The sequence below is a fragment of the Fusarium mangiferae genome (assembly GCF_900044065.1).
Source record: "Fusarium mangiferae strain MRC7560 genome assembly, contig: FMAN_scaffold006, whole genome shotgun sequence".
NCBI classification, from domain to species: domain Eukaryota; kingdom Fungi; phylum Ascomycota; class Sordariomycetes; order Hypocreales; family Nectriaceae; genus Fusarium; species Fusarium mangiferae.
The window spans coordinates 2,159,796-2,182,124 of NW_024573926.1; the positions used below are offsets into that span (position 1 = coordinate 2,159,796).

At 48.8% G+C, this 22,329-nt stretch overlaps 13 protein-coding genes across 13 annotated transcripts; 8 read left to right on the forward strand and 5 right to left on the reverse strand.

Annotated features, from left to right (window-relative positions):
• Positions 1-135: 135 nt before the first annotated feature.
• On the forward strand, positions 136-2,103 carry FMAN_03463 (uncharacterized protein; the record flags this gene model as incomplete). The annotated part of the gene is made up of 5 exons (XM_041832283.1): positions 136-378; positions 438-982; positions 1,071-1,372; positions 1,427-1,665; positions 1,720-2,103. The coding sequence occupies 5 exons, from the start codon at positions 136-138 to the stop codon at positions 2,101-2,103; spliced, it is 1,713 nt and encodes a 570-aa protein (XP_041682763.1).
• Positions 2,104-2,497: 394 nt separating this feature from the next.
• On the forward strand, positions 2,498-3,346 carry FMAN_03464 (uncharacterized protein; the record flags this gene model as incomplete). The annotated part of the gene is made up of 3 exons (XM_041832284.1): positions 2,498-2,712; positions 2,767-2,803; positions 2,864-3,346. 3 exons carry the CDS (start codon positions 2,498-2,500, stop codon positions 3,344-3,346), a joined length of 735 nt encoding a protein of 244 aa, XP_041682764.1.
• Positions 3,347-3,853: 507 nt separating this feature from the next.
• FMAN_03465 (uncharacterized protein) lies at positions 3,854-5,146 on the forward strand (the record flags this gene model as incomplete). The annotated part of the gene is made up of 1 exon (XM_041832287.1): positions 3,854-5,146. The coding sequence occupies one exon, from the start codon at positions 3,854-3,856 to the stop codon at positions 5,144-5,146; it is 1,293 nt and encodes a 430-aa protein (XP_041682765.1).
• Positions 5,147-5,798: 652 nt separating this feature from the next.
• FMAN_03466 (uncharacterized protein) lies at positions 5,799-6,547 on the forward strand (the record flags this gene model as incomplete). The annotated part of the gene is made up of 3 exons (XM_041832288.1): positions 5,799-6,226; positions 6,277-6,416; positions 6,471-6,547. 3 exons carry the CDS (start codon positions 5,799-5,801, stop codon positions 6,545-6,547), a joined length of 645 nt encoding a protein of 214 aa, XP_041682766.1.
• A 362-nt stretch (positions 6,548-6,909) lies between these two features.
• Positions 6,910-9,093, forward strand: FMAN_03467 (uncharacterized protein; the record flags this gene model as incomplete). Its single annotated transcript, XM_041832289.1, has 1 exon — positions 6,910-9,093. One exon carries the CDS (start codon positions 6,910-6,912, stop codon positions 9,091-9,093), a length of 2,184 nt encoding a protein of 727 aa, XP_041682767.1.
• A 58-nt stretch (positions 9,094-9,151) lies between these two features.
• FMAN_03468 (uncharacterized protein) lies at positions 9,152-10,649 on the reverse strand (the record flags this gene model as incomplete). The annotated part of the gene is made up of 9 exons (XM_041832290.1): positions 9,152-9,294; positions 9,343-9,427; positions 9,477-9,903; positions 9,953-9,965; positions 10,015-10,042; positions 10,113-10,182; positions 10,238-10,375; positions 10,428-10,471; positions 10,524-10,649. 9 exons carry the CDS (start codon positions 10,647-10,649, stop codon positions 9,152-9,154), a joined length of 1,074 nt encoding a protein of 357 aa, XP_041682768.1.
• An 818-nt stretch (positions 10,650-11,467) lies between these two features.
• FMAN_03469 (uncharacterized protein) lies at positions 11,468-13,232 on the reverse strand (the record flags this gene model as incomplete). Its single annotated transcript, XM_041832291.1, has 3 exons — positions 11,468-12,203; positions 12,255-12,903; positions 12,950-13,232. The coding sequence occupies 3 exons, from the start codon at positions 13,230-13,232 to the stop codon at positions 11,468-11,470; spliced, it is 1,668 nt and encodes a 555-aa protein (XP_041682769.1).
• Positions 13,233-13,590: 358 nt separating this feature from the next.
• FMAN_03470 (uncharacterized protein) lies at positions 13,591-15,266 on the forward strand (the record flags this gene model as incomplete). The annotated part of the gene is made up of 2 exons (XM_041832292.1): positions 13,591-13,896; positions 13,941-15,266. The coding sequence occupies 2 exons, from the start codon at positions 13,591-13,593 to the stop codon at positions 15,264-15,266; spliced, it is 1,632 nt and encodes a 543-aa protein (XP_041682770.1).
• A 228-nt stretch (positions 15,267-15,494) lies between these two features.
• FMAN_03471 (uncharacterized protein) lies at positions 15,495-16,061 on the forward strand (the record flags this gene model as incomplete). Its single annotated transcript, XM_041832293.1, has 1 exon — positions 15,495-16,061. The coding sequence occupies one exon, from the start codon at positions 15,495-15,497 to the stop codon at positions 16,059-16,061; it is 567 nt and encodes a 188-aa protein (XP_041682771.1).
• Positions 16,062-17,389: 1,328 nt separating this feature from the next.
• FMAN_03472 (uncharacterized protein) lies at positions 17,390-17,793 on the forward strand (the record flags this gene model as incomplete). The annotated part of the gene is made up of 4 exons (XM_041832294.1): positions 17,390-17,421; positions 17,483-17,543; positions 17,595-17,662; positions 17,715-17,793. The coding sequence occupies 4 exons, from the start codon at positions 17,390-17,392 to the stop codon at positions 17,791-17,793; spliced, it is 240 nt and encodes a 79-aa protein (XP_041682772.1).
• A 200-nt stretch (positions 17,794-17,993) lies between these two features.
• On the reverse strand, positions 17,994-18,627 carry FMAN_03473 (uncharacterized protein; the record flags this gene model as incomplete). Its single annotated transcript, XM_041832295.1, has 3 exons — positions 17,994-18,057; positions 18,112-18,252; positions 18,305-18,627. 3 exons carry the CDS (start codon positions 18,625-18,627, stop codon positions 17,994-17,996), a joined length of 528 nt encoding a protein of 175 aa, XP_041682773.1.
• Positions 18,628-19,539: 912 nt separating this feature from the next.
• FMAN_03474 (uncharacterized protein) lies at positions 19,540-21,231 on the reverse strand (the record flags this gene model as incomplete). The annotated part of the gene is made up of 1 exon (XM_041832296.1): positions 19,540-21,231. The coding sequence occupies one exon, from the start codon at positions 21,229-21,231 to the stop codon at positions 19,540-19,542; it is 1,692 nt and encodes a 563-aa protein (XP_041682774.1).
• A 628-nt stretch (positions 21,232-21,859) lies between these two features.
• On the reverse strand, positions 21,860-22,276 carry FMAN_03475 (uncharacterized protein; the record flags this gene model as incomplete). The annotated part of the gene is made up of 1 exon (XM_041832298.1): positions 21,860-22,276. One exon carries the CDS (start codon positions 22,274-22,276, stop codon positions 21,860-21,862), a length of 417 nt encoding a protein of 138 aa, XP_041682775.1.
• Positions 22,277-22,329: the final 53 nt, after the last annotated feature.

Sequence of the window (22,329 nt, forward strand, 5' to 3'; positions counted from 1 at the left end):
GCAGAGTCACATCACTATTTCCACACTCTTCCAGAGCACGGGACTTAAAGCTGTCGTGTCTCCTTCTCTTTATATGCCAGGGGTATGTATATGGTCAGTAAAACTGCTTAGTAACCTTGCAAGAGCAGACTGACCATGGGGTATCTCACAAGATTCTATCTATTGCTGATGTCGTCCGTGGCTATCCTCAGTGGAGAGACATGTTCCACAACCCAGCGATATGAGTTTGATCTGGTCATCGTTGGAGGTACCGGAGCTGGTGTGGCCGCAGCTATCCAAGCTTCTCGGCTGAATCTATCAGTGGCATTGCTGGAGGAGAGTGCCCATATTGGCGGCATGGTCGTCGAGGGAGCTGGTGGTGCCGATCTTGATTCGCAAGTAAGTTACTGCATATTGTCTGAGCTGCAGAGGGTATAAAGATTTAAATCATTTATTAGCCCAATTTCCAAAACTCACTAACAATCGGGCCAATGGTACTTGAGCTCTACCGACGTGTTATCTCGACATACGGCCCTGATCGATTGCGTGAATTTAACGAGGCTTGGGCCAATCATACAAAGGACAAGAGCTTGTGGCGATATGAGAGCCACAAAGGTGAGCAGGCCATCTTGGACTGGCTCAAAGAAGAAGAGAATGTTCAGGTCTTTATCAATACCTCCCTCAAAGGAACTGGCAACGGCCAAGGCGTGGTGAAAAACGGCACCTCGATTTCTTATATTATCACCGAAGATGGCCAGCACTTCTCGGCGCCCTACTTTATCGATGCCACCTATGAGGGCGACCTTTTTGCTTCTGCCGGTGTCAACTATGTCACTGGACGAGAGTCAGTCGACGACTTTGACGAACAAATGGCAGGTATACGCCATGATTCGAAGTATTCTAATCTTCAGGTACCTGTGGATCCTTATAATGAGCCTGGAAATCCCAGCAGTGGTATGATACCGACTGTTCAGTCGGACCCTCTCGGGAAACAGGGCGATGGGTATGTCAAGCCTTGGTCGTGCGACGGCGAACCCGAAAGCCTTCTCTAGAATCTTGAACTATGACTGACAAGGCCATTCCTCTAACAGCGATGACCAGATTCAAGCCTATTCCTGGCGGTTGTGCCTGACGAATCGTATTGACAATCTCGTACCTTTCAAAAAGCCCAACGATTATGACCCTTCGCAATACATCATCTATAATCGTTACATCGAGGCCGGGGGTAAAATATTTTCACCCACGGTCGTTGTGCCAAATGGTAAGACAGACTTAATCGGAAGTACGCCGCTTGGTCTCGGATTCGATATGCCTGGACGCACCCTTGAGTACCCTGAGGCCGACAGGTCTACCCGCCTCCGTTTGTTAAAGAAGCTAGAGAATTGGCAAAGAGGTAGATTCCTTGTAGAAATAAGAATGGGCTCAAGCTGTTGACACTGAATCTTAGGACAGCTCTACTTTCTCGCCAATGACCCTTCTCTGCCTGAAGAGGTCCGCTCGGAATGGAGTAGCTGGGGTTATGCCAAAGACGAGTTTACCGACAATGGTCACTTTCCTCGACGCATGTATGCCCGTGGCGTGCGTCGGATGATGCGAGAGGACGTTATCATTACTACGAAATGGCACGATTACGATATTCCTGCCGTTCAGGTTCCGGATCCGGTTCTAATCAATTTGTGGCCAATGGTGAGAGAATAAATCCCACTGAGACAGGGAGAAAATGTAGCTAATGTGCAAAAGGACGTCCACGCCGTACGTCGGGTTGTGAAGGATGGCGCCGTCTATGATGACGGGTTCATCTGGAACGAAGGTCCACCGTGGAAGCCATTCCAAGTGCCCTTCAAAGCTATCGTCCCTCATGCGTCTCAGTGCAGCAACTTATTTACACCCGGGTCACCGTCCAGTACCCATCTGGGCCATGGGCTTGTTCGCACAGAGCATACCTTTACAACCTTGGGGCAGATCAGTGCTTTTGCGGCTGCTATTGCCATCAAAGAAGGGTGTGCCAGCGCAGAAGACGTTCCGTATCATCTATTGAGAGAAAAGCTAGAAGAAGCGGGATTTCTGCTAAACTTGACGTCCAACGGTATTCCTCAGAAGGTTGTTAGCCCCGTAAGAGACTGACTGCCATCTCAACATGTGTCTAATCCCTGGTCGCGGACTAGAATGCACAAAGATGGAGCAAACGAAAGAGTAACCGACGTTGTTCTTCCCGGGTTTTTAAGGCCAATTAATCCGTCAAATACTCCGTACACGCGATTAATAAGTCGCGGCATTGGATTGAATGCACCATCCAATTGTCAGAGTTATCAGATTGGCAGATTAGATCCATGACGCTTAATTCAGCCACCTAGTCCAAAGAGTCCTCACCTTCGCGTCGCGTCGCGCCCAAACTTTCCCCTGACAATCAATTAAACCTCCACTCCAAACCGGCAGTGCTCTATCTAAAAGCGTCTTTACTATACGATCTAGCGGTCTTAGTCTCTATCACAGACAGTATGGCTCTACATATTTTACCATGCCTCCCATCCGAACTGAGAAGAGCAACGCGGCCGCTGATGCTCCAGCTCCCGGCACCGACGCCCCAAAGAAAAGGCTGCTGAAGCCCGTCTCCAAAGGCGTCAAACAGGCCCGCTTCAAAAGCAGCGTGACTGATTGGGATGGCAAATACCATAACCTCATTGGGACCTCGACTAGAATGATTTACTTTGGCTATGCATTTGTCTTGACTGAGTAAGCCAATTCGTCCAGTTCAAGGTGACAGGAGTGTTAACATAATACCAACAGTGACCATATCGAAGACATCTTGGCCTTGTCACGTCAAGTTCGTGAAATGATCTAGCAATTCATTTTCAATTTCAGCGACGTCAGCTACACTGCAAAGAATGGTGCCAGGGACCTCACCAACGAAGCTGTCATCCGTCTAGCCAAAGCTCTGCCCAACCTCAGAACCGTCAGTCTCCCCGGCGCAGACAAAGTCGGCGACGCAAGTTTCCTCGGCGTGATCTCCAACTGCCCAGACCTCAGACTCCTCGAGATCACCCCAGCCAGTACTAGCTCAATGAAGATCACTGCGAAAGCCTTTGATGAGCTTTGTGCACATCCAGAGTGGGCGCCTGGTCTCAAGCAGATCATCATCCCCAATGACGAGCACAATAAGGATTTTATGAAGTCTATGCGTGCGCTGGGCAAGCAGAGGGAGAAGTTGGTGATAACGCTGCTTTATCGCAGCGAGGAGAAGAAATGGGGAGACTGGGAGATAACGACGAGTCCGGAACATTTTATCAAGGGTCGCAGGTGCTCACTGGAGAAGACGCCCCGTGGTATAGCTCAGCGCTGGGGTCAGGATCACTCTATCCAAGTCTGAAGGATGTACATATTAGCTAAGTTGGATATGCTCGGTTGTCACTAGTGGAGGAGTAAGATGAGGTTTATGTTGGATCGTTTCTGTGATTAGGATATTTGGCAAATTAATGTAAACTAAAAGCTGACTATCTCTGGGCTGCATTGATCCCTATACTCCCAAAAAGGTCAAGGAGCGTAACTTATTGAATAATGATGACGGCGATTATAGCTGCTGAGACTGTCTGGTTCAAAACCAGCAGTTCGTACTCAGGCACAGCAGAACAAAAGAGGGGTAGCTTAGATTTTCTTCCTGGCTGGTCCTCTTAGCGAAAGCGTCACCAATTACATGCATGGCAAAAAGCCATGGTTCAACTGCTAGGGCTGGTCCCTTTCAGCTGCGGCTGAGTTAGGCAGATTTCTTCTCAGACAGAGAGACCAAGGGAAAAATAAGAACTCAATTTTTAAGCATGATTGTCAAAACAACGTTAATTCCTCTCTACTTCTCTCTTTGAGAGGTCACACTCGCAAAATGAAGATGGGGACATTCGAGCGCGGGCAACGATATACCGGGTTGACAAAACAGTGTCAGTCCTACTATGAGCAGCATAGCATGCATGCTACAGCCTGCGAGGCCAGAGCAAAAGAACTGTTCAGAGCAGTCACAACCATTGCCACTGCTCAGGGTAAAACTTGGGATCAGGTTCTCGGCTTATCTGGCGATTTCAACAACATTATCTTCGATGGAGGCTTCGAATACCATGGCCCCGAGAGTGTCGGCAAGTCTCTATCATTCGCGCAGTGGTTCTTTCTGGCGTCGCTCGTCGGACTTGGGCATGAATTTGCTGGCGCATCAGCGCTGTTGTACTACGTCGGCTGCACACTCGGCATCGCAGCGGATAGCTACCCTGTTAATGTTCGAATGCCCGTCGCTTCACTATTTCGCCTTGACCGAGATCGTCAATCATCTCGGGGACTTCCATGGGCTCGTATGAGCCAGTTTCTACGAGGTAATGGAAATTGCAATGTTCCCATCATTGAGCTTGAGCTATCGTGTGGTGAATTGCCTTACGAAGACTCAACAAAAAGAATTCACCACCTCGCGGCGATGCGGCTAGACGCTTGCGCACATTCGATTATGATGAAAGCGATTTTTGACGCGGTGTCCAGCCTTACAAGCAAGGCTATCAAATTTACTGAGGACCCTTCGACTGCCAAGCCTTTTGATATAGCCAAGGAGTTCATCACGGCCATTGAGTCCTTGATCAAGACGTTCGGCAGTGTTGCCAATCAAGCTTTGGAATGGACGGGAGATTATGATAGGATCTACCAAAAAAAGTACATGGGCGAAGATCCTGATCTCACAAATCATTCTTTCGAACTGCAGAAAGCAGCGCCTTCAAACATTATCAGACTCGACGTCTCCTACGATTTCGCCGTGGACTCTCTTCACGCTGAGACCGCGGCTTATGATGGTATTCACTTCGGAGGTTTTGGCCACAACAAGAAGTCCATCTTTCTAGACGATGATGAAGTGATTACTGGGGCGTCATGGAATACAGGAGTTTTAGCTCAGGATGTTGACAAGAAAGTCATATTCAACTTGGTCATCAACACGACGGAAAGAAAGCTAGGGCCTTTTGGTAGCGGCGGTGATAAGGTTAGAGGAAATGCTGAGAAGCAAACTTTTCAAGCCCCTGAGAAGATGAAAGTGTATGGTCTTGTGGACTCGGCTGGGAAATACATCGAGCACAGAGGTGATGTTATCATGGAGAGTGGGAGATTCATCGCGGAGCTTAGGTTTGTTGTTGGTCCTGCACAATAGGACTCTGGTAGTTAAGAATGAGCTTCATAGGGAGAACCCTCGGTGGCTCTTCTCGGACTCAGTCTGATAAATAAATTGTTCGCTATGAGAACTTCAACTGGAACCAGGTCACTCACGTCAATGGGCCACGTCACTTGCTCTGTAAAAAGAACGGAGACATCCACCGTGGTCGAGGACATAGATATAAGTACCATAACCTTGGTGACCAAAGTCAAGATCGTCCGCGAGGCCCTATCTAGGCAACCCTGAAGGAGCAAGAGAACTCGTGACTGTCTGGGAATCAGAGCGGGTGCCCAAAGAGTAGTCAAAAGGTCCATTAAATCTGCATAGACTAAACTTCTCCAAGTCTATCCTAAATTCACCTAGATAATTTCCTCCTTCAAAATAGATGTCAGGGTTCTCTTGCCTTTCCTAGATAGAGGAATATGTCTCAGTGTATCTACCTGAATATTTGTCTCCGAGATGAGTGGTGTTGTCTCCAGTTAATCTCCGGCGTAGCATCTCGATTTGGAAATTCTCAAGCGTCAGCCTCGGTATAACTCAATCCGCGTTAGTGGACCTTCCCTAGCGTGCCGTGGAATTTTCCATAAGACTGCTCCATATCTGAGAATCTACGATCTTACATCTTCAGACTCCATTACCTAAAGCAAAGATGGCGCGATCAACTTCTGATTCGAAGCCTAAGCAATCCACATATTTATTCCTCTATAACACCCTCTCAGCCATTCTCCGAACAGCCCTCTTGCTCAGAACGACCTATTTATGGTTAACCCAAGGTAATGGCGCTGTGTGGGATGAACTAAACATCAGAGCACGATGGACCGAGACTTTTACTGTGATGGAAATCATCCATGCTGTCACTGGTCTTGTGCGAGCAGCTCCCGCTACGACGGCGCTGCAAGTCGCTGGTCGAAACACCATTGTCTGGGCTATTACACGAAACTATCCGGAAGTCGGCTATAGGGAAACTGCGTATAGTCTTATGCTCATGGCTTGGAATGCGGCTGATGCAATTCGATACTTTTACTTTACTCTTCAGACGGGGATGGGATCTGTGCCAGGTGGCTTGACATGGTTGAGGTGAGAAGCATGAAGAGATGTGACACGAGAAAGAAATTGACTCCCGACAGATATAACATGTTCCTTGTTCTTTATCCCATTGGTATTCTCTCTGAGATGAAACTCGTGTACGAAGTCATCCGGCCATCTCAAGCTCGCAATCCAGCATATCAATATCTGCTTTGGTTCGGATTAGCCATCTACGTTCCAGGTACCTGAGCAATGACAATCTGCATATTATCTTCATACTGACATCATATCATAGCATTCTACATCCTCTTTGGGCACATGCTAGCTCAAAGGGCCAAGTTGAACCGCACCAACCTCAAGAAAGAAATCTGATCTTGGAAACAAATCAACTGTCCAATTAGAATTTCTGGGATCTGAAATCAAAATATCGAATCCGATTGCTTGCAGAGTTTGGCTTTTGTGCGATCTTGTAACCGGATTCTGCTAATATTAGACTAGCCTGTCATGGATGGCGGTCAAAGTGGTTATAGCTTCAAATGTGTTGGTTCTGCGAGATCTAAGCGCGCGGTAACAGCGAACCAATTAGACACAACATATCCATGTAGAGAAAAGGGGGGTATCAAAATGAATCTCGCAGTCTCAACATTCATCTGCGACATCATTCTTTTGTAGTTATACAGCCAAGAAATCAACTCCACAAACCAAGGTTACAATCTCAATTCCGTCCTCCAAGAATGCGCTCCTCATCGTGGACAACTCTCCGCAGAAGCAGTACTTTTAGTACCAAGTACAAATACGAATCAACACTCGACTCGACACATATTCGTCTAGTAAGAATCCGTCCGCGAACACGCAGCCTCTTGTCGGAGAGACTAAACATCGACGTGACCACTCATTCTCTGGATGAAGCAGAGGCACTTGGCTACCATGCACTATCTTATACATGGGGTGCACCAGAGGGAGAAGGCAAACGCAAGGTCTCCGACTCATGTATACTGGTGAACGGCAGTAGATTCTACGTCCAACCAAACTTACTCGCGGCGCTCAAGCGCTTCGAAGAATTTGATTGGTATTTGTGGATCGACGCAATATGTATTGATCAGACCAACCAAAGGGAGCGCGAGATCCAGGTCGGCATCATGAGCGAGATTTACAGCATGGCAGCCCGAGTCGATATCTGGCTCGGTGATGGCGGAAAAGAAGCAGCTGAGGCTATTCGTCTGACACGGGCACTTTCCAGCTTGGCTGAGGAGACTTCTGGAAGTCAAGTGAGCCCGAGCAAAAGCGAAATCGAAATTTCGGGCCTTCCACCTATTCCTTCTGAAGGCTGGAAGCCATTTGTTGATCTTCTGGACCGGAATTGGTTCCGTAGAGCTTGGGTGATTCAGGAGACCGTCCTAGCTCGGCAGGCATCTGTGTTCCTAGGAAACAGCGAGTGCATCTCTTGGGAACAGCTCGCCTCAGCATTGATGATGATTCAAAGACTAGGCTGGTATCCCAACGCAACATTGGCCATGGCCAGGGTGGAGCAGATTTCATGGACGCCAGGACCCTACTCTATTCACTTCATCAGTGTGATCAAGACGTCCCTCGAAAGCTTGAAAACCCCCCAAGATCACCCACAGCTTTCTGTTATCGAGGATCTTACCGGTGCTGATAAATGGAAAACGACCACCAGTTCTCAGTTAGCTTACATGATGATGTTAAGCCATAAGTTCAAGATAACGAATGCTCGTGATCGGGTTTATTCGTTGTTGGGGATGGTCAACATTGCCGCGAGCCATATGGGACTTCCTCGTTGCGATCTGGAAGTTAATTACGATGCTTCAGTTGCTGAGGTATTTACAGCCGCAACGGCCAACATCCTAAATCATTGTAATCACCTCGGCTTCATCTCCTTGGCTGGGATTGCAGAATTTCACAGTGGCACACTGAACTTACCTTCAGGGGACTTACCCTCATGGGTGCCTAATTTCTCGAACGAGCCATCTGCTGCAAGAACTGCCCCTATCCTTTTCCCCTGGGCCAGAGGCAAAGTTCGATTGGATGCAGCACGATACAGCAAGATTGGCTGTATGGGATTCAGCATTACTGGTTCCAGGCTCTCTGTGCAGGCCCAGCGTATCGGACAGATCATTCCAGGGTCTTATCAATTCTACGTACTCGCTTACTACTCCCACGTCGAACAATTTGCGGCCCTTTTACTACGGTGCGGTAAGCGCTACAAAGTAACTGGGGAGCTCAGTATTGAAGCTTGTTGGCGTACTTTCATCTTTGGCGCAAATATACACGATTCAATAGATGTCTCGAAGCTTGGCGCCTCCTTCAAAGCGTGGCTATGCTACATCTTATTTCAATACTTGCGGGTCTGGGACACTTCCATGACAGTCGACCAACGACTTGTTTACTTGGAGCAATTGACAATCTTCCAGTCTCTTGTGGCTCGAGATGGGGACGAAGCTTACGATATGCTTCCAAGTATTGAATGGGTCAAACAGATGCTGCAAAAGTTAGGTGCCTCTGATCCTCCAGACTCACAGCTGGCGTCAATATTTTCATTCATGGCGAGGACCTGCTCACTGGGGGGGTTTTCTGAGGAGTTTGACTTGGAGTGGACGTCCCTGGTGGCCAAGGAGCTTGCAGACATGTTTATACTGGCTGCTAGATTCGCATCGCTACTAGGAACATACGCTGCTCAGCGGCAAGTTTTCCTGACAGACGAAGGGCATCTAGGACTAGCTTTCTCGTCTGCACTAGAAGGAGACAGTGTCTGGGTGGTTTCGTCTTGTCCGGTGCCATTGGTTTTGAGGCCTCGAGCTGATGGTACTTATCAAATGATCGGAGATAGCTACGTTCACGGAATCATGGAAGGCGAAGCGGTAAAAGACAACAGCTGGGAGGAGATCACCATGACCTAAAAAACGATTCCAAATACCATTTGCCTCACATCAAATAGAGATCACCAACATAGCTAGCCTACTTATGACCGTACACGTAACGCACAGTCATGTAGCTATGCACTTTTGGGTTGCGTATCGCTTTACGCAAGCTCATGAGAAATACCTGATATTCATCTTTGGGCCATTGGCAAACGTCCTGCCACATCATAAGAGTGTAACCTATTAGGCGTTAGAAATCCATCAATAGTCAAAGGTTGGTTATCTTACCCTCCAAATCGTTCTCCAGCGTGGCCTTGACAAACCGCCCAACCTCGGCGAGTTTTGGATCTTTGGGCCAACCACCGATGGCGAACTGCGAAATTCCATCTTAGTGAACTGCAGTCAAGTCCAGAGAAACATACCTTGTAATCAACGGTCTCAATATCTGTAAAGCCAGCCTCTTCAAAAGCCTTCTGTTGCAAATCGTGGACAAAGAAGGGGTTGCCTAGAATCTGGCTGCCTTCTTCAAAGAGCTTCTGGTATGTTTTGAAAACAGGTTCCAGCTCAGTAGTTCCATCGTCACTACGGAATGTGACATCAGCCTCTCCTGACTGGACCCAGCCTCCTGGTGCACAACATCGGTATGCCTCGCTAAAGAGACTACTCCAGTCTTTAATAGCACCAAAGAGATATCGGATATGAATGAAGCTGAAATAATCTTCCTTCCAAGTCCACGGTTGCGTGGCATCATCGATTTCAAAACGAAGATTCGGGGGGACCCATTGGGGTTGGCAAGGAGATAGATCTGTGCCAACTACTTCTGTGTTGGCATATCGGTCGGCAAATTCACTATGATATGTAAGCATGAGCTAAACCCGGACTCATCACAATGGCATACATTGCCCATATGCCTACGCACCTGTTAGTGGGGATCCAAAAGAGGAACAGATGAGAACTCACCGCTTCCAGTACCAACATCTAGAACTCGCTTCAGGAAGTGTTGTACAAATCAGCACAGGTGCTTTCAGCCAGCTTGGGGACTTTTCAGAGCAGCTCACCTGTGCAGAATCTATCTTGACAGGAGCAAGAAACAGTTCACCATCCAAAAGAAGCGTCAAGTAATGGTGCCTGCTGTTTAGTTACTACCTCGTTGATACACCTTGGGGCATGGGCTAGGTCCTACGTCAAATCCATAGACTCAACTTGTTGATCATCATTGGGGAAGAAGTAATTTGCGGTGAATTTGTCGCTGTGGTACGTGCGTCCTTGGCTGCGACGGTACTCGAGGATACTAGCAGAAACAGAGGCGGTCGAGCTCTCGCTGCGAAGATTGTCAAATTCACGGTATATACACTGTATCTGCAGACACTGACGTATCGGTACCTATGGAAGAGTCGGCATCCCCATGAGAGTCATGCTGCTAGAAAGTAAGCACAGTCCTCGATATAAAAGAGGCCTGAAGGACGGACATCAGAATCGTCCGCAAGGACAAGTTCGCCCTGGGCTGGCGGAGATCTCGACGGAGACTTCGTATGAGCGATGATTGGTGCGGGCACCTCGGGCGGCGTCGTATCTCCTACTGGTTGGTTCGACATGATCATATATCAAATGTAGAGCAAATTCAAGGTAACAGAGGAAACATCAACATTGAATGGGGGCATTGGGAGTCAAAGAGCTTGGAGAATATGACTCTCTGAGGTTTGAGGCCTTTTTTTAACAGTCATTCTCAAACAGAGCAAGCATGACATGATATCATATCATATGATAAGGGGGTCTCCCTGGTCATTGTCGAAGCCGACCCACTAATTAGGATAACGGCCCGGGCGGGCCGTAGACCTAGCCAGCTGTCAAAATCCCGACTAAACATAGGCTCCTAACATAAAACGCATCACTCTGATTCATCGTCTCTCAGACGATTCTTCTCAGTTGACCTCCGTTATTTCTGGCTAATATCCAAACTTATCATTGTTATCCTGATCCATCATCTCTTAGCCCTCCGAAATCCAGTCCTGACACTTCATCGTGAAGGTACCAAGCCAACCAGATAAATGTTCTCAACCCGAACCTTGTTCCCCCCAGACATGTCAGAAGCACCTGAAACATGGCGCTTCTAAAGGGGTCTCTTAATTCTCTCTAGTATTTACAATGATTTCCCTCGAATTGGTGATGTATCACCAGCTGCTGAGGTTATCTGCGAGCCTTGCTAGAAGCTCGTCGACCTTTTCCTCGATAAGCCGTTTCTTACATTTGACCACCTCAGCTTCCTTAAGATGTTTCAATTAACTCTATTGATAATGATTAACCGCTCGTCCTTCTTCTCTACTGAACCATCTATGGGTTGGCGGTCTCTTTGCATATCGGAAGCCATTCGACTTCCAACTCATCCTCCAGGATGTGCAAAGCCTCCCAAACCCTAAGTTCCGTCTTTTTCATCATCATACCAGATTATCTTGGTTCCATTGTACTGAGCTCCTCGACCAATTCTGCGTGTCATAGCCACATCTGGACACTTCCATGGACGGGATTCGGGTAGTGTAAGGCCTGGCCCATCGACAATTTCGTCTATGGCAGAGACAGGAGCGAAAACTTCCTCTCGAGCATATCGAATGCTTCGCTCCGGTACATCTGTAACCTCGTCTCCGCTCTCATTAGAAATACGGGTGACATAAGAGCTGGCTTTCTGCAACTCGTCTTGTTCTTCAGACTCCGCTTCTTGTTTTCCCTCGGAGTCGGAATCAGATGCTTCGTTTTTGTCATCTTCTTCCCCTGGAAGATGGGGTAATGCGAACAGAGCGAGACCCTCTTGATGGCGGCCAACATGCCGTTGGTATTGCTTAAATGAAGATTGTCTTTCTCCGCATAGAGGACAGTCTGCCGGCTCGTACTCTGACTTAGGCCTCTCGCACATGGCGAGAAGGCTGACGAGGTGAGTCAATTCCGCGGTTTCTGAATGCTTTTGCGCCAAATGCCCCTTCGTACCTTGCAAGGAGACAAATGTCTCGTTGCATCCAAGCTTGCAGGTCCATGTCTTCCAATGGTGTTTCTTGACATGACCGGCCCACTGGTGACGTCTCTGAAAGTCTTGGTCTGGGGCCGGACAACCCAACTCAACGCAAACGTAAGGAAACAGGTCTGAGAATACGTGTTTCCTGTGGACTCTAGTTAGTAATATCCATATTGCCAAGGGAGGGGAAACTAACTTCCAATGAATCCTCGAAGTAATAGATATCATCATAAAACAAAATGGGCACTCGAAGGGTCCATTCTCGGCTTCCGCTGGGAGGGGAGGTATCTTACGTCTTTCTGGATTCGCAGCTGATGTTGCCCAAGAAGTCTGTGATCTTCTGGTGTCCGATGCATCATCCACGTCCTTCTCCAGAGAGATAGATTCATTCACCTTAAGCCTCTTTGGCAATGAAGAGGCTACAGTACTCTGCATCTGGTCCTTACCATCGAGTTCAAGCCCACTGGCTAACTTCCCATGATGTAGTTCTCTGTATTTGAAATACTGCCTTCGTCGAGAAATCGCCTTTCCAAGTCTTTCAGCGATGGGCTTCGGTGCTTTAGAGAGCTTATTACACACATGCTGGACGTCAAATGGCTCGTAGCTAGATGTATCGGTTAAGCAGGCTTTCTTGAAGCGGTCGTGAGGAGACGGATTGTGAATGGACACCGAAAGTCTAAACAAGCAGTTGATGTCTTCAACGATGGCAGCAAATATTTGAGAGAGCTCAGATGGTCCAAGTACGTCGACTGCCAAAGATCCATCATCGGAATCGTCATCTGAAAACTTAGCTGGGGGCTGCTCTTGATCCCACGGTGTCAATTGTCCCGTAAAGATGTCCTTGGCTGTTGATGTCAGACAGAATCTTGCAGCTCAATCGAAGAGACTTGCCATCTTTTAGAGACTCCCTCAAGTCCTCCAAAAGCTCAACCACCTGATCCCGAATATTTGACGCATCCCGAAGCCTGTGATCGAGCGAGCTTCTTCCTTTTTTATGAGCGCCAATGTTTCCACTCCAGACTTTGAATCTGCTCAGCTCGTTCTGCAGCTTCAAGAGCGATAAATCGCTCTGAGTACCCTTGCCGAGAACACTGTCTGTCCATATTGCCGGGGAATTGCAGAGGCTATTGAACTCTTGGAGACAAGCCGAAACACGATCAGCAATAGTGCTCATGGTTGTCTAGGGGTTACAATGAAGACGAGGCGATGATTGTTATCTCGTTCATCGGTTCAGAAAATATGGAAAGAATGTTGGAGTGGCACTCGCCCGCTGATGGCCCATGGAAATGTGCTATCTGCAGGTGCTGTTGGTCAGATCAACATTCAGCTGCACGTCAGCCGCAACCCCTCTTCTTTTCAACCCTCAATCAGCGCAGCTGAAAAAGGTCAGGCTCAGAGCCTCAAAAATTCTTCTCTTACGCCTTTGTCCTTCCATCACCGTCTGAAGAGATTTCATTCGAATGTCGGGTTTGGAGGTCGCCGGTATCGTGCTGGGTAGCATACCCATTGTGGTATCTGCACTACAATGTTACATGAACGGTCTCAGGAATTTCCGAGCCTACAAACGAATCATCAAGAGGCTCATCTTGGTTCTCAATACGGAACATATCGATCTTCAAACCATATGCGAGAAGCTCCTAACAGGAATTGCACCACAGACGCGCATCGAGGAAATGATTCGAGATCCATTCGGAGACCTTTGGAGAGAAGAAGAGATCTTCAACAAGCTGCGCCTGAGGCTCTGGTCATCGTTGCAGGTATTCGATGATCGCGTGCAGGACATGAGGGAAGCTATTGAGGAGATGATGGAGAAGCTTAATGTCGGTACAGACGGAAAGGTAGGAAGCTATGGTCAACGTTGTGTCTCAGCTAACTGGAGCAGGCGGAATGGGCTGAAAGCTCTTCGATAAAAAAGCAGTTCAAGCGAGCAACATTCATCTTCCAAAAGTCGAATCACGAGGAAGCCTTGACGAGGATTCGAGATGGTGTCTCAGCTCTTCAGCGCCTCGCAGCCCTCAACACGGATCTGGAGACACAAAGAAAGTCTCGGTCACATGGGAGACTTAACAAACTCGTCAACGGAATGCTGAGTGGCATATATTATGCCCTACGGTCTACAATGACTTGCAAATGCTCGGGCCTACACGATGTCGGGTTGAAGCTTACGCCGCCATCACGGACTGTTGTTCCTGAGGATGAGGATGAGGATATTATCAAGGACTTGCAGTTCCGCCTTGCAGTTTCATACCTGACGGGATCGCACGTCAATACCTCAAAGCAATGGAATGAAATTCTCTTGAGGAGTGGAGAGGATTCGAAGATGTCGACTGTTTCTTTCACTGCACAAAGTACATGTGCTTCGAGGAAGACAGTTGGATTTGCTGTCCCCTCAACCACCTCTTCAACAAACAGCCAGCAATCGCAAACAGTTGTCATCGAGTCAGCCCTATCAAACCTCACACTCAACACTCTTAGAACAATGTCTAAGCCTCTTTGTTCGAAACACATCAGTAATCTGTGCGAAACGATGCAAACGATGGGAAAGAAGAAGCAGGGCGAAAGATGTGGACATATTCAGCACTGCTACATGACGGAAACTAAGAAGTATGATGTCTACACACTTGAGTGTCTGGGAAGTTGTGATGAATGGTCCCTGGTACCACTAAAACAAGTGCTTCAAGATCCAGCGCTGCTTTACGGTGATAGGCTACGCTTAGCTTGGATGATCGCTTGTGGTGTCTTACAGATGCAAGGTACGCCTTGGGTTGCGGACATTCCAAGAAGTGAAGATATCTTCATTGCCCAAAAGGGTGGTGTTCATCAATTTCAGCATGTTTTTGTCCTCAGACACTTCCCAGAATATCCCAAGGTCAATGCATCAGTGTCACCAAACAACCCATTCATGCTTTATCTCGGAATTCTACTCATTGAGCTCATTCTCGGCCAATCGATAGCAACTCCAGACTCACCCCAGACTCAAACGTTAGAGCCCGGGTTACCAAGGCATATCCTTGACTACGAAGCTGCCAATAAGCTTTTGGGAAGGGTCATGATGACTGGTGGCTCTGGATATTACAATGCGGTCGAGCGGTGCCTACGATCAGATATGCAAATTGGTGCGTCTGGGAACTCGTGTTGCTTTCAAGGGGATGTGATTTCTGGAGTTCTTGATCCTCTAGAGCAGGATTTGCGAAGATTGGTTGGATGATCAAAGTTTGAGTCGTCAACTGAAGCTTCTCGTGTGTGATGTTGAGTGGCTACACTGGGAGGGTTCGGTGGTTATTAAAAGCATAACAGTGACTCACCTTTGGTCGGACTACAAATACCAACGTCCGCAATTTCTCAACGATTCACGAACCCTTGGAGTAAAAAGGCAGTACGAAAATCGCATTTGCAGATCTCTTGCCAGGAGATTATCACGTCCCCCTACCGAAACATGCTATGCTTCGTCTACATCAATGGCTACCCCGGCATCGGGAAGCTCACAATCGCGAGGGAGCTCCAGCAATTACTCCCCAGCTCAAAGATCTACCACAATCACCTCCTCATCGATCCCATCGACGCCCTCGTTGAGCGCTCGTCTCCAGGCTACCAGGAGATGCGAACGGGTCTACGGCGGCATGTCCTGAACGAAATCGCGACGTCGGAATATACCAAGGATACAACGTGGATCTTTACGGATGCGCGAGACGCAAGCACGGCGGGAGAGATGGGCGCGAAGGATTACGAGGCTGCAGCAAGAAAGCGAGACGTTTCGTTCATATCGATCGTGCTGGAGTGCGAGATTGAGGAGAACATAAGGCGGGCGATCATTCCGGCGCGGAATCAAAGCATCAGCGCGAAGCTTACGGACGAGACGATATTGAGGCCGATTCTGGAGAAGGAATCAATCTATCGCTTCGGGAATGAGACCGAGTTGGTGCTGGATGTCACGAAATTGAGTTCGGAAGAAGCTGCTCTGCGGATTAAGGAGCACGTCGATCGGTTGGCTGCATGCCCGTGAGTTGCATGGTTGTCTTTCCTGCGCCCGCTTCGCTCAGGTCGAGACAACAGAAAGCCAGGCGCAAATCAAAGCGTTTGGAAGAGGTGCCTGTTGCGCCGAGTGCTTCTCTAATCAAAGAGAACCCCTAAAGATAGCAACAATTGAGAAGCATCCAACGTTAGCATGAACCAACTGCGTCCATCAATTGGCACAGATTCCGTCGGCGGCTGCATTTGTCGGGCACCGAATGCGGCGCAAACCGGTAACTAAGCGATACAACGTGACAGCGGCAAGTGTCTTGTCCAAAACACCAAATGCCGAGACAAACTCAGCCGCAGTCGAAAGCGAATATTCGGTGGCTGAACAACGCGTGTTAGAGGGAATCGGTCCCCGCGGCTTTGGACAGCTTCAATTCATTCGCCCTTGTAGTATTCGTAAATCGTGGCGGTACCTGCACGTCCTGTACACGCGCGCGTTGATCGTACAGGGTTCGGGAATACAACGGCAACTTGCAAGGAGTGTTTCATGACAAGACGGGACAGGACAAGAACGGGACATGTACGGAGTAGTAAGGCTAACATAACAGCCTGAGGATCAGCTCTTTATCAAGAATACGGTGAGAGCTCCGCAGCAATGAACAACTTATACGGAAGACCCTATGAAGAGCTGTGGCTCGTAATCTCATGATAGCGCTTTAACAAACTTGACTCGTGCTCCGTCAGGCATTTGCTAGTCTGCAATCTTCAGGCCCATCCTCTGACGCCAAGGGGACCCTTCATGCAGGAGTGAAGCTCAGCCATGGAGGACGCGCAATTGCCAAGCGCCGAACCCCTGCAACGTCAATTCGCAGTGGAGGCACCAAGACCCTTAGCTGAGAAGGGGCCCAGAGGACCCAGAGACTGTAATTTAACATTTTAGAGTGAAAGACGGGAAGGCTGTCAAAACCCAATATCATTTGCCGATTCGTAACGGAACGTGCCGGCATAACCGTCGCTAACTAGGTAGTAATTAGTGCAAGCCCAGGGCAGAGGACCAACAACTCAGTGAGTGCCTAGAGTGCCAATCAGTAAAAGTGTCTGTGTAGAAGGTGCCAAGACTGCTGTACGGTTAAATCGGCCTTGGTGCACGGGATTCCCGTTATTACGCCAAGGTCACAGCAAAGAGCCAAGAAGTATACAGATCATCTGGCGTCTCGTCTCGTCTGCAACTGCGCCCCCTGTGACCCTCTCCAGATGGAAAGCAAAACACGCATGGGGTCTAATAATATAACTTGACGCTCTCTCTTCCTGTCTCCAACTCTGCCATCGCATCTACACATTTCACAAAACCCACAAACCACATCTGTCATAATGTCTGCTCCATACGATCCCAATCAACAAGGGTAAGCTCTCTCTCAGTCACGAGAAGAAGAATCAAGAAGAGGGAGGCTAACATCTGGACAGCTACTACCCTCCTCAGCAGGGCTACGCCCCTCAGGGCCAATATCCCCCTGGCCCTCCGCCTGTAGGTTCATGAAGCTCAAGGGGAAGATCACCAGTTTCTGACAATGCGCAGATGCAGTACCAGCAAGGCCCTCCACCACCACAGCAAGAAGAGAAGAGCCACGGCTGTCTATACACATGGTAAGCATCACTCACTCTCTACTGCCCTACCAATCATACTAACAAACTACAGTCTCGCTACACTCTGCTGCTGCTGGCTCTGCGGCGAGACCTGCGAGTGTTGTCTTGAGTGCTTCGACTGCTGCTGTTAAAACCCCGTAACAAACAACAGCATGGCTTAATTCACGGATTCTAGCGTTGCATTTGTTCCAAAGCTCGGGGGAAAAGAAACGCATTCTCTTTTTTTTTCTTTTGTCAACATGTTTTATCTAGCTATCATACGACAGATGAAAGTCTCGTCAGCTCCCCAAATACCACCACATGCAATGATAACCTGTTTTCACGTGTTTGTTTAATTGGGTGGGGTTCCCACTCTGCAGCTCTGACAATTGACGTTTGTTATGCATTGGAAGTACCTGTTGCACATTAATAAAGTGAAGCTTGTAATAGTGAAGGTGAAATGTAATTACTCTTGGCTTTGCTCGTCTTTGATCTTGGTGCAGTCGCACTCAGCGGGACATGATGTTGCCTTTGGCTTTATCGTTGATGAAGCTGTGAGATTTGGCTCTCTGCATGGTCTGCATGCTGCGTTGGTCAAGCACTGGGCGTATCTGAGCGTGTCAGCAACATGCACAATAAGCCTGATTGGCATCATGGACTTACTCCTCGCTGTTCTTATCTTTTATCCTTGTGCAATCACACTCGACTGGGCATTTTGCCTGATTGGCCGTTGTAGGTGTCGGTTCGTTGACGACGATTATCCTGACGAGGTCTGTTGAGATTGTCTCGGTGTAAGTGCCCGCCGGCATAGTTCTGTAGTCTGTTTGAGGACTCATCGCCCCAACCATATCGGTAGGCACGCCATTGTCCCTTGGTATATTTGCATGGTGCTCAAGAAGTGGCTCTTGATGACCTTCGTCTGGTCGCGGGATGCCTTCTGCGACGCCCAGAAGCATCAGTACACCAAGCCCGTGAAGAGACAGCATGGTTCAAGCAGTATCTCAATAAATGGTATTCGTCTTGTGTCAGTATGATCATGCGAATCTCAACTTAGTCCCAGCGGTTTGGTCCTGGGTTTATGTAGTCACCCTTCCCAATCACTTGATCTCACACAAACAGCCGTTGCTTTGATCATACTCTGCACACGATCCTGCGCAACGGACCTTCTTCCACGATAGATAGCGGTGCTTCGCCGGATCTGGCAGAATTTCTTGGTCGCTGGGCAACCTCAACGGTTGTATCACCACGATGCTGATGCTACCAGCGTGGTAGACCACGCGCAAGAGTCTTTTACATCATGGCACTACTATGATATGGTCCGTGTCAGCTGAAAGACGTGAATAAGTGTTTGTGTTTGTGATGGTACAGTCTATGGTATTGGTAAGCAGGGAAAGTTCATGATGACTACCTTGTCATTGTTGAGGGCCATCTCAGCACTCTCTGGACCGTATCGAGAACTCAGAGCCTCATGAATATTGTGTATATTCGCGATAGCAAGCCCCAGGTCTTGCTTTAAAAAGCAGAGCCGCGTGCCCTGAGCTTCCAACAGCAGCTATCTTGGCTTCAGCCTCAACCCCAAGACTTCACCATATCAATACACTTCCTTCGATCGTACAACCTCGCCGCGCGGCCCTGATCTCTGTCCAACACCGTTACCATCAGTACCACACCCATCACCACACCTTATACAACAACCCTAATCCTATTCCAGCCCTGCACCTCGCAATATCTACTCAACTCAGCTCCCCATTGCGAAAATGTCTCGGCCCAACACCGTTACAACCACCCATAATTCACCCAACGGCAATCCCGAGCGAAACGTGAGAGAAAAAAACAGAACGCTTTGAATTCTATAAGAAAATGTTCACTACTCAAACATCGTTTATCCAAACACTTTTTCACTTCTTATCACGGACACTTTGTTTCCGTCGCAGCACAAAATCCTTCATCCGTGACACGCCCCTCCAAAACGGCCCGTCCACATCAACGCCATAAGCCTCCATCACAGAGAGCACAGCGTACGACTGCATCCACACCAGCACGATGAAGTCAAAGATGTGCACGAACCACCAGAAGTGCTGGCTTCCCAGCGGACACGTGGCGTACTCATACTTCCACTCCCATGATTCCTGGTCGAACCAGAGACTCAGCAGACCGGCGTTTCCGCCAAAGTCGCCCATCATGCTGCGGACGGTGATCTCGCGTCGGCCCGGTATGCCATCGGTGCCTGGGATCTTCAGATCTTGTGCGTCGGACCAGGTTTTTACTTCCCATTGACGCTGAGAGGGGTCTGTGCCGTTTGTCTGGTTGATGTAGTGGTACGTGTCGCAGCCGGCGTGATCGTGGCCGTTGAGCATTAGACCTGCGCGGCCATAGCCACCGCCTGGGGCTGTTCTCTTTGAGCTCATGCCCCAGATTCCTTCCAAGAAACCCCGACTGGCGTCGGAGCTGAGCTGGTTTTGCTCCTTGAGACCTCCGCCGTCTGCTGCAGTGTGGAAGTCGAAGAAAGGAGCGTCAACACAAATGCCTGCCGGCTTATACATTGGGATATGCGTGAGGATCAGAGTGAATTGACCCTCGTACTGAACGGAACCTGCGGTCGAAATGACGTTGTTGATGAAGCCGTATGTCGCATCCTGTAAAGGAAGAGACTTCGCCGGTGTATCAAGGTTCATATCGTTGACAGCAACAATGCGAAGCTCGGGGATGACTCGTTTCGACTCAAGGTTGGAATCAGAGTACATCGTAGCTATCGTCTCGGGATCTGTGATGGGCAGCTCGAACCGCAGCTCATAGTTCGCCTTTCCAAAAACTCGTTCAAAGCGCTCCAATCGCTCCTCGGTCAAATCTCCAGCGTATCCAATGTCGTGGTTTCCCGCCACGTTGAGCATTCTCTTTTTCCAAAGCCTTGCTTCATCGCTACCATCCAAAACGCCAGAAATGTTGTACTCATTGCTCGGGTTTTGCGCCAACTCGTCGGACAATCTCTCGGTTCCCTTGAACACACGGTTCCAGAATCGTCGGCCTCGCTTCTCAAACTCCTTGTCGTCGATCCATTGACTACCGACAAGATCGCCGAGAACCGACACATGGGTAGGGTTGGACCACCAGTTCACTTGGCGGTAGATATGCGCCAGGTAGAAATCGTTGCCCCATAGATCGAACCGCTTGCGCTGCGACATGAGGTAGTAGGGGAGATCCTCCATGATTATATCAACAATATCGTGTATTATCTTTCGCACTCGCTCGCGGAAGCACCAGTGCGTCGTCTGGAACGTCACATGCTTGAAAACACTCTGCACATGGGGGAAAGTGCCCAGGTAGTTCGTAATGATCGAGGTATCGCCTTCTAGCTGAGGATCTCCCAGCGCTAGTAGTCGAAAAGGCGCAAGCTTAGCATGATCGTCCGCAGTCGGCTTCGAGGGCCAGTGGAACTTCTTGGTCAAGTCATAGGCCTCCTGACTATTTCTCGACTCGACGGGGAACGCGCATCCCTGGACGATGGGGAAGATGTAGAGGTAGATTGTGAATGCTATTGAGAGCGGCACCAGTAGGCCCAGGCCATGGCGGAGAAAAGCCACGACTTTCATGTAGTCGAAATCATGCGCAAGTCACGTCGGTGATGTTTTAAAGAGGCCAACGGGACGTTGTTGGGAGCGGCGCAACGTTTTGGTCGTGGAAAGGAGAGTTGGTGTTGGTCCCTGGTTTAAGGTGCTGTACCCCTGGAGAATTGACGACACGTGAAGTTTAAATGGCTTAGTCATGCGCCTTGGACCCCTTTTTCAGGGAGAGCAACGCCGCATCATTGATTCAGCGAGTCATGTAAGACGGAATTGAAACAATGGCGAGTTTCTCTATTCTTAAAAATATGCTTGATTTTATTCAGTAAATTTTCTCTGTTCTGGCGTCGTGATATTTCGGTCAATGCGACCTAGAGGTTATGGCCTGCAATGCTACCTACCCTGATGATCTTACCCAAGCTCAGCTCATCCTTGTTGGTCGTCATGTAAAGCGTTCAAGTGGGTATCTACTTTAATGTTTCCTTTCAGAACTTCTCGGTAATCCTGTAGGCCCAGTGAGGCGTCGTCCTCAGGCGTGTTCTCGACAACAGTCTCGCATCGGGGGTGTTTCTTACCCCCAGCATCGGGGCGGGGGGGACCAGTTTACCGCCGCGGAAATGTATTCCAAGTAGGATGAATCTCAAGATTCGTTGCTGATTTATTCCTCATAAAGCTCCTCATCCTCCTTTGGCCACTCCACCTCAAACTCCGGCTCATCACCCTCCTCATCCAGCACCGCAAAAGCAAGAAGACTGTTGTTCTTCAGTCCCAACGCTGCTGGTGTCTTCTCTCCATCGCCCGTCTTGAGTTTGACCCATCCGCTCGAGGGGTCATTCGGCGTCTTCAATGCGCCAAATGCAAGGGTTGAGTCTGCGTCGTAGGTAGTCTTCTCGGAAGAATCAAATGACTTGGTAAGGCCATCGGGGTATCGTTCGATCAGAACATTGAGGAGTTCAGTGGCGGCACTGGAGAAAGGGGCGAGGGCGTCTATAAAGAGATAGATGGTATGGATGCCGTGCTTGAAGCGCACCGAGATGTTTGCGTCATCGACGTCAGTCTGAGGTATCATTAGCATCGAGGCGCATCAGAAGAAGGCGATCTGTGTAGTACCATTGTGTCGATCTTGAT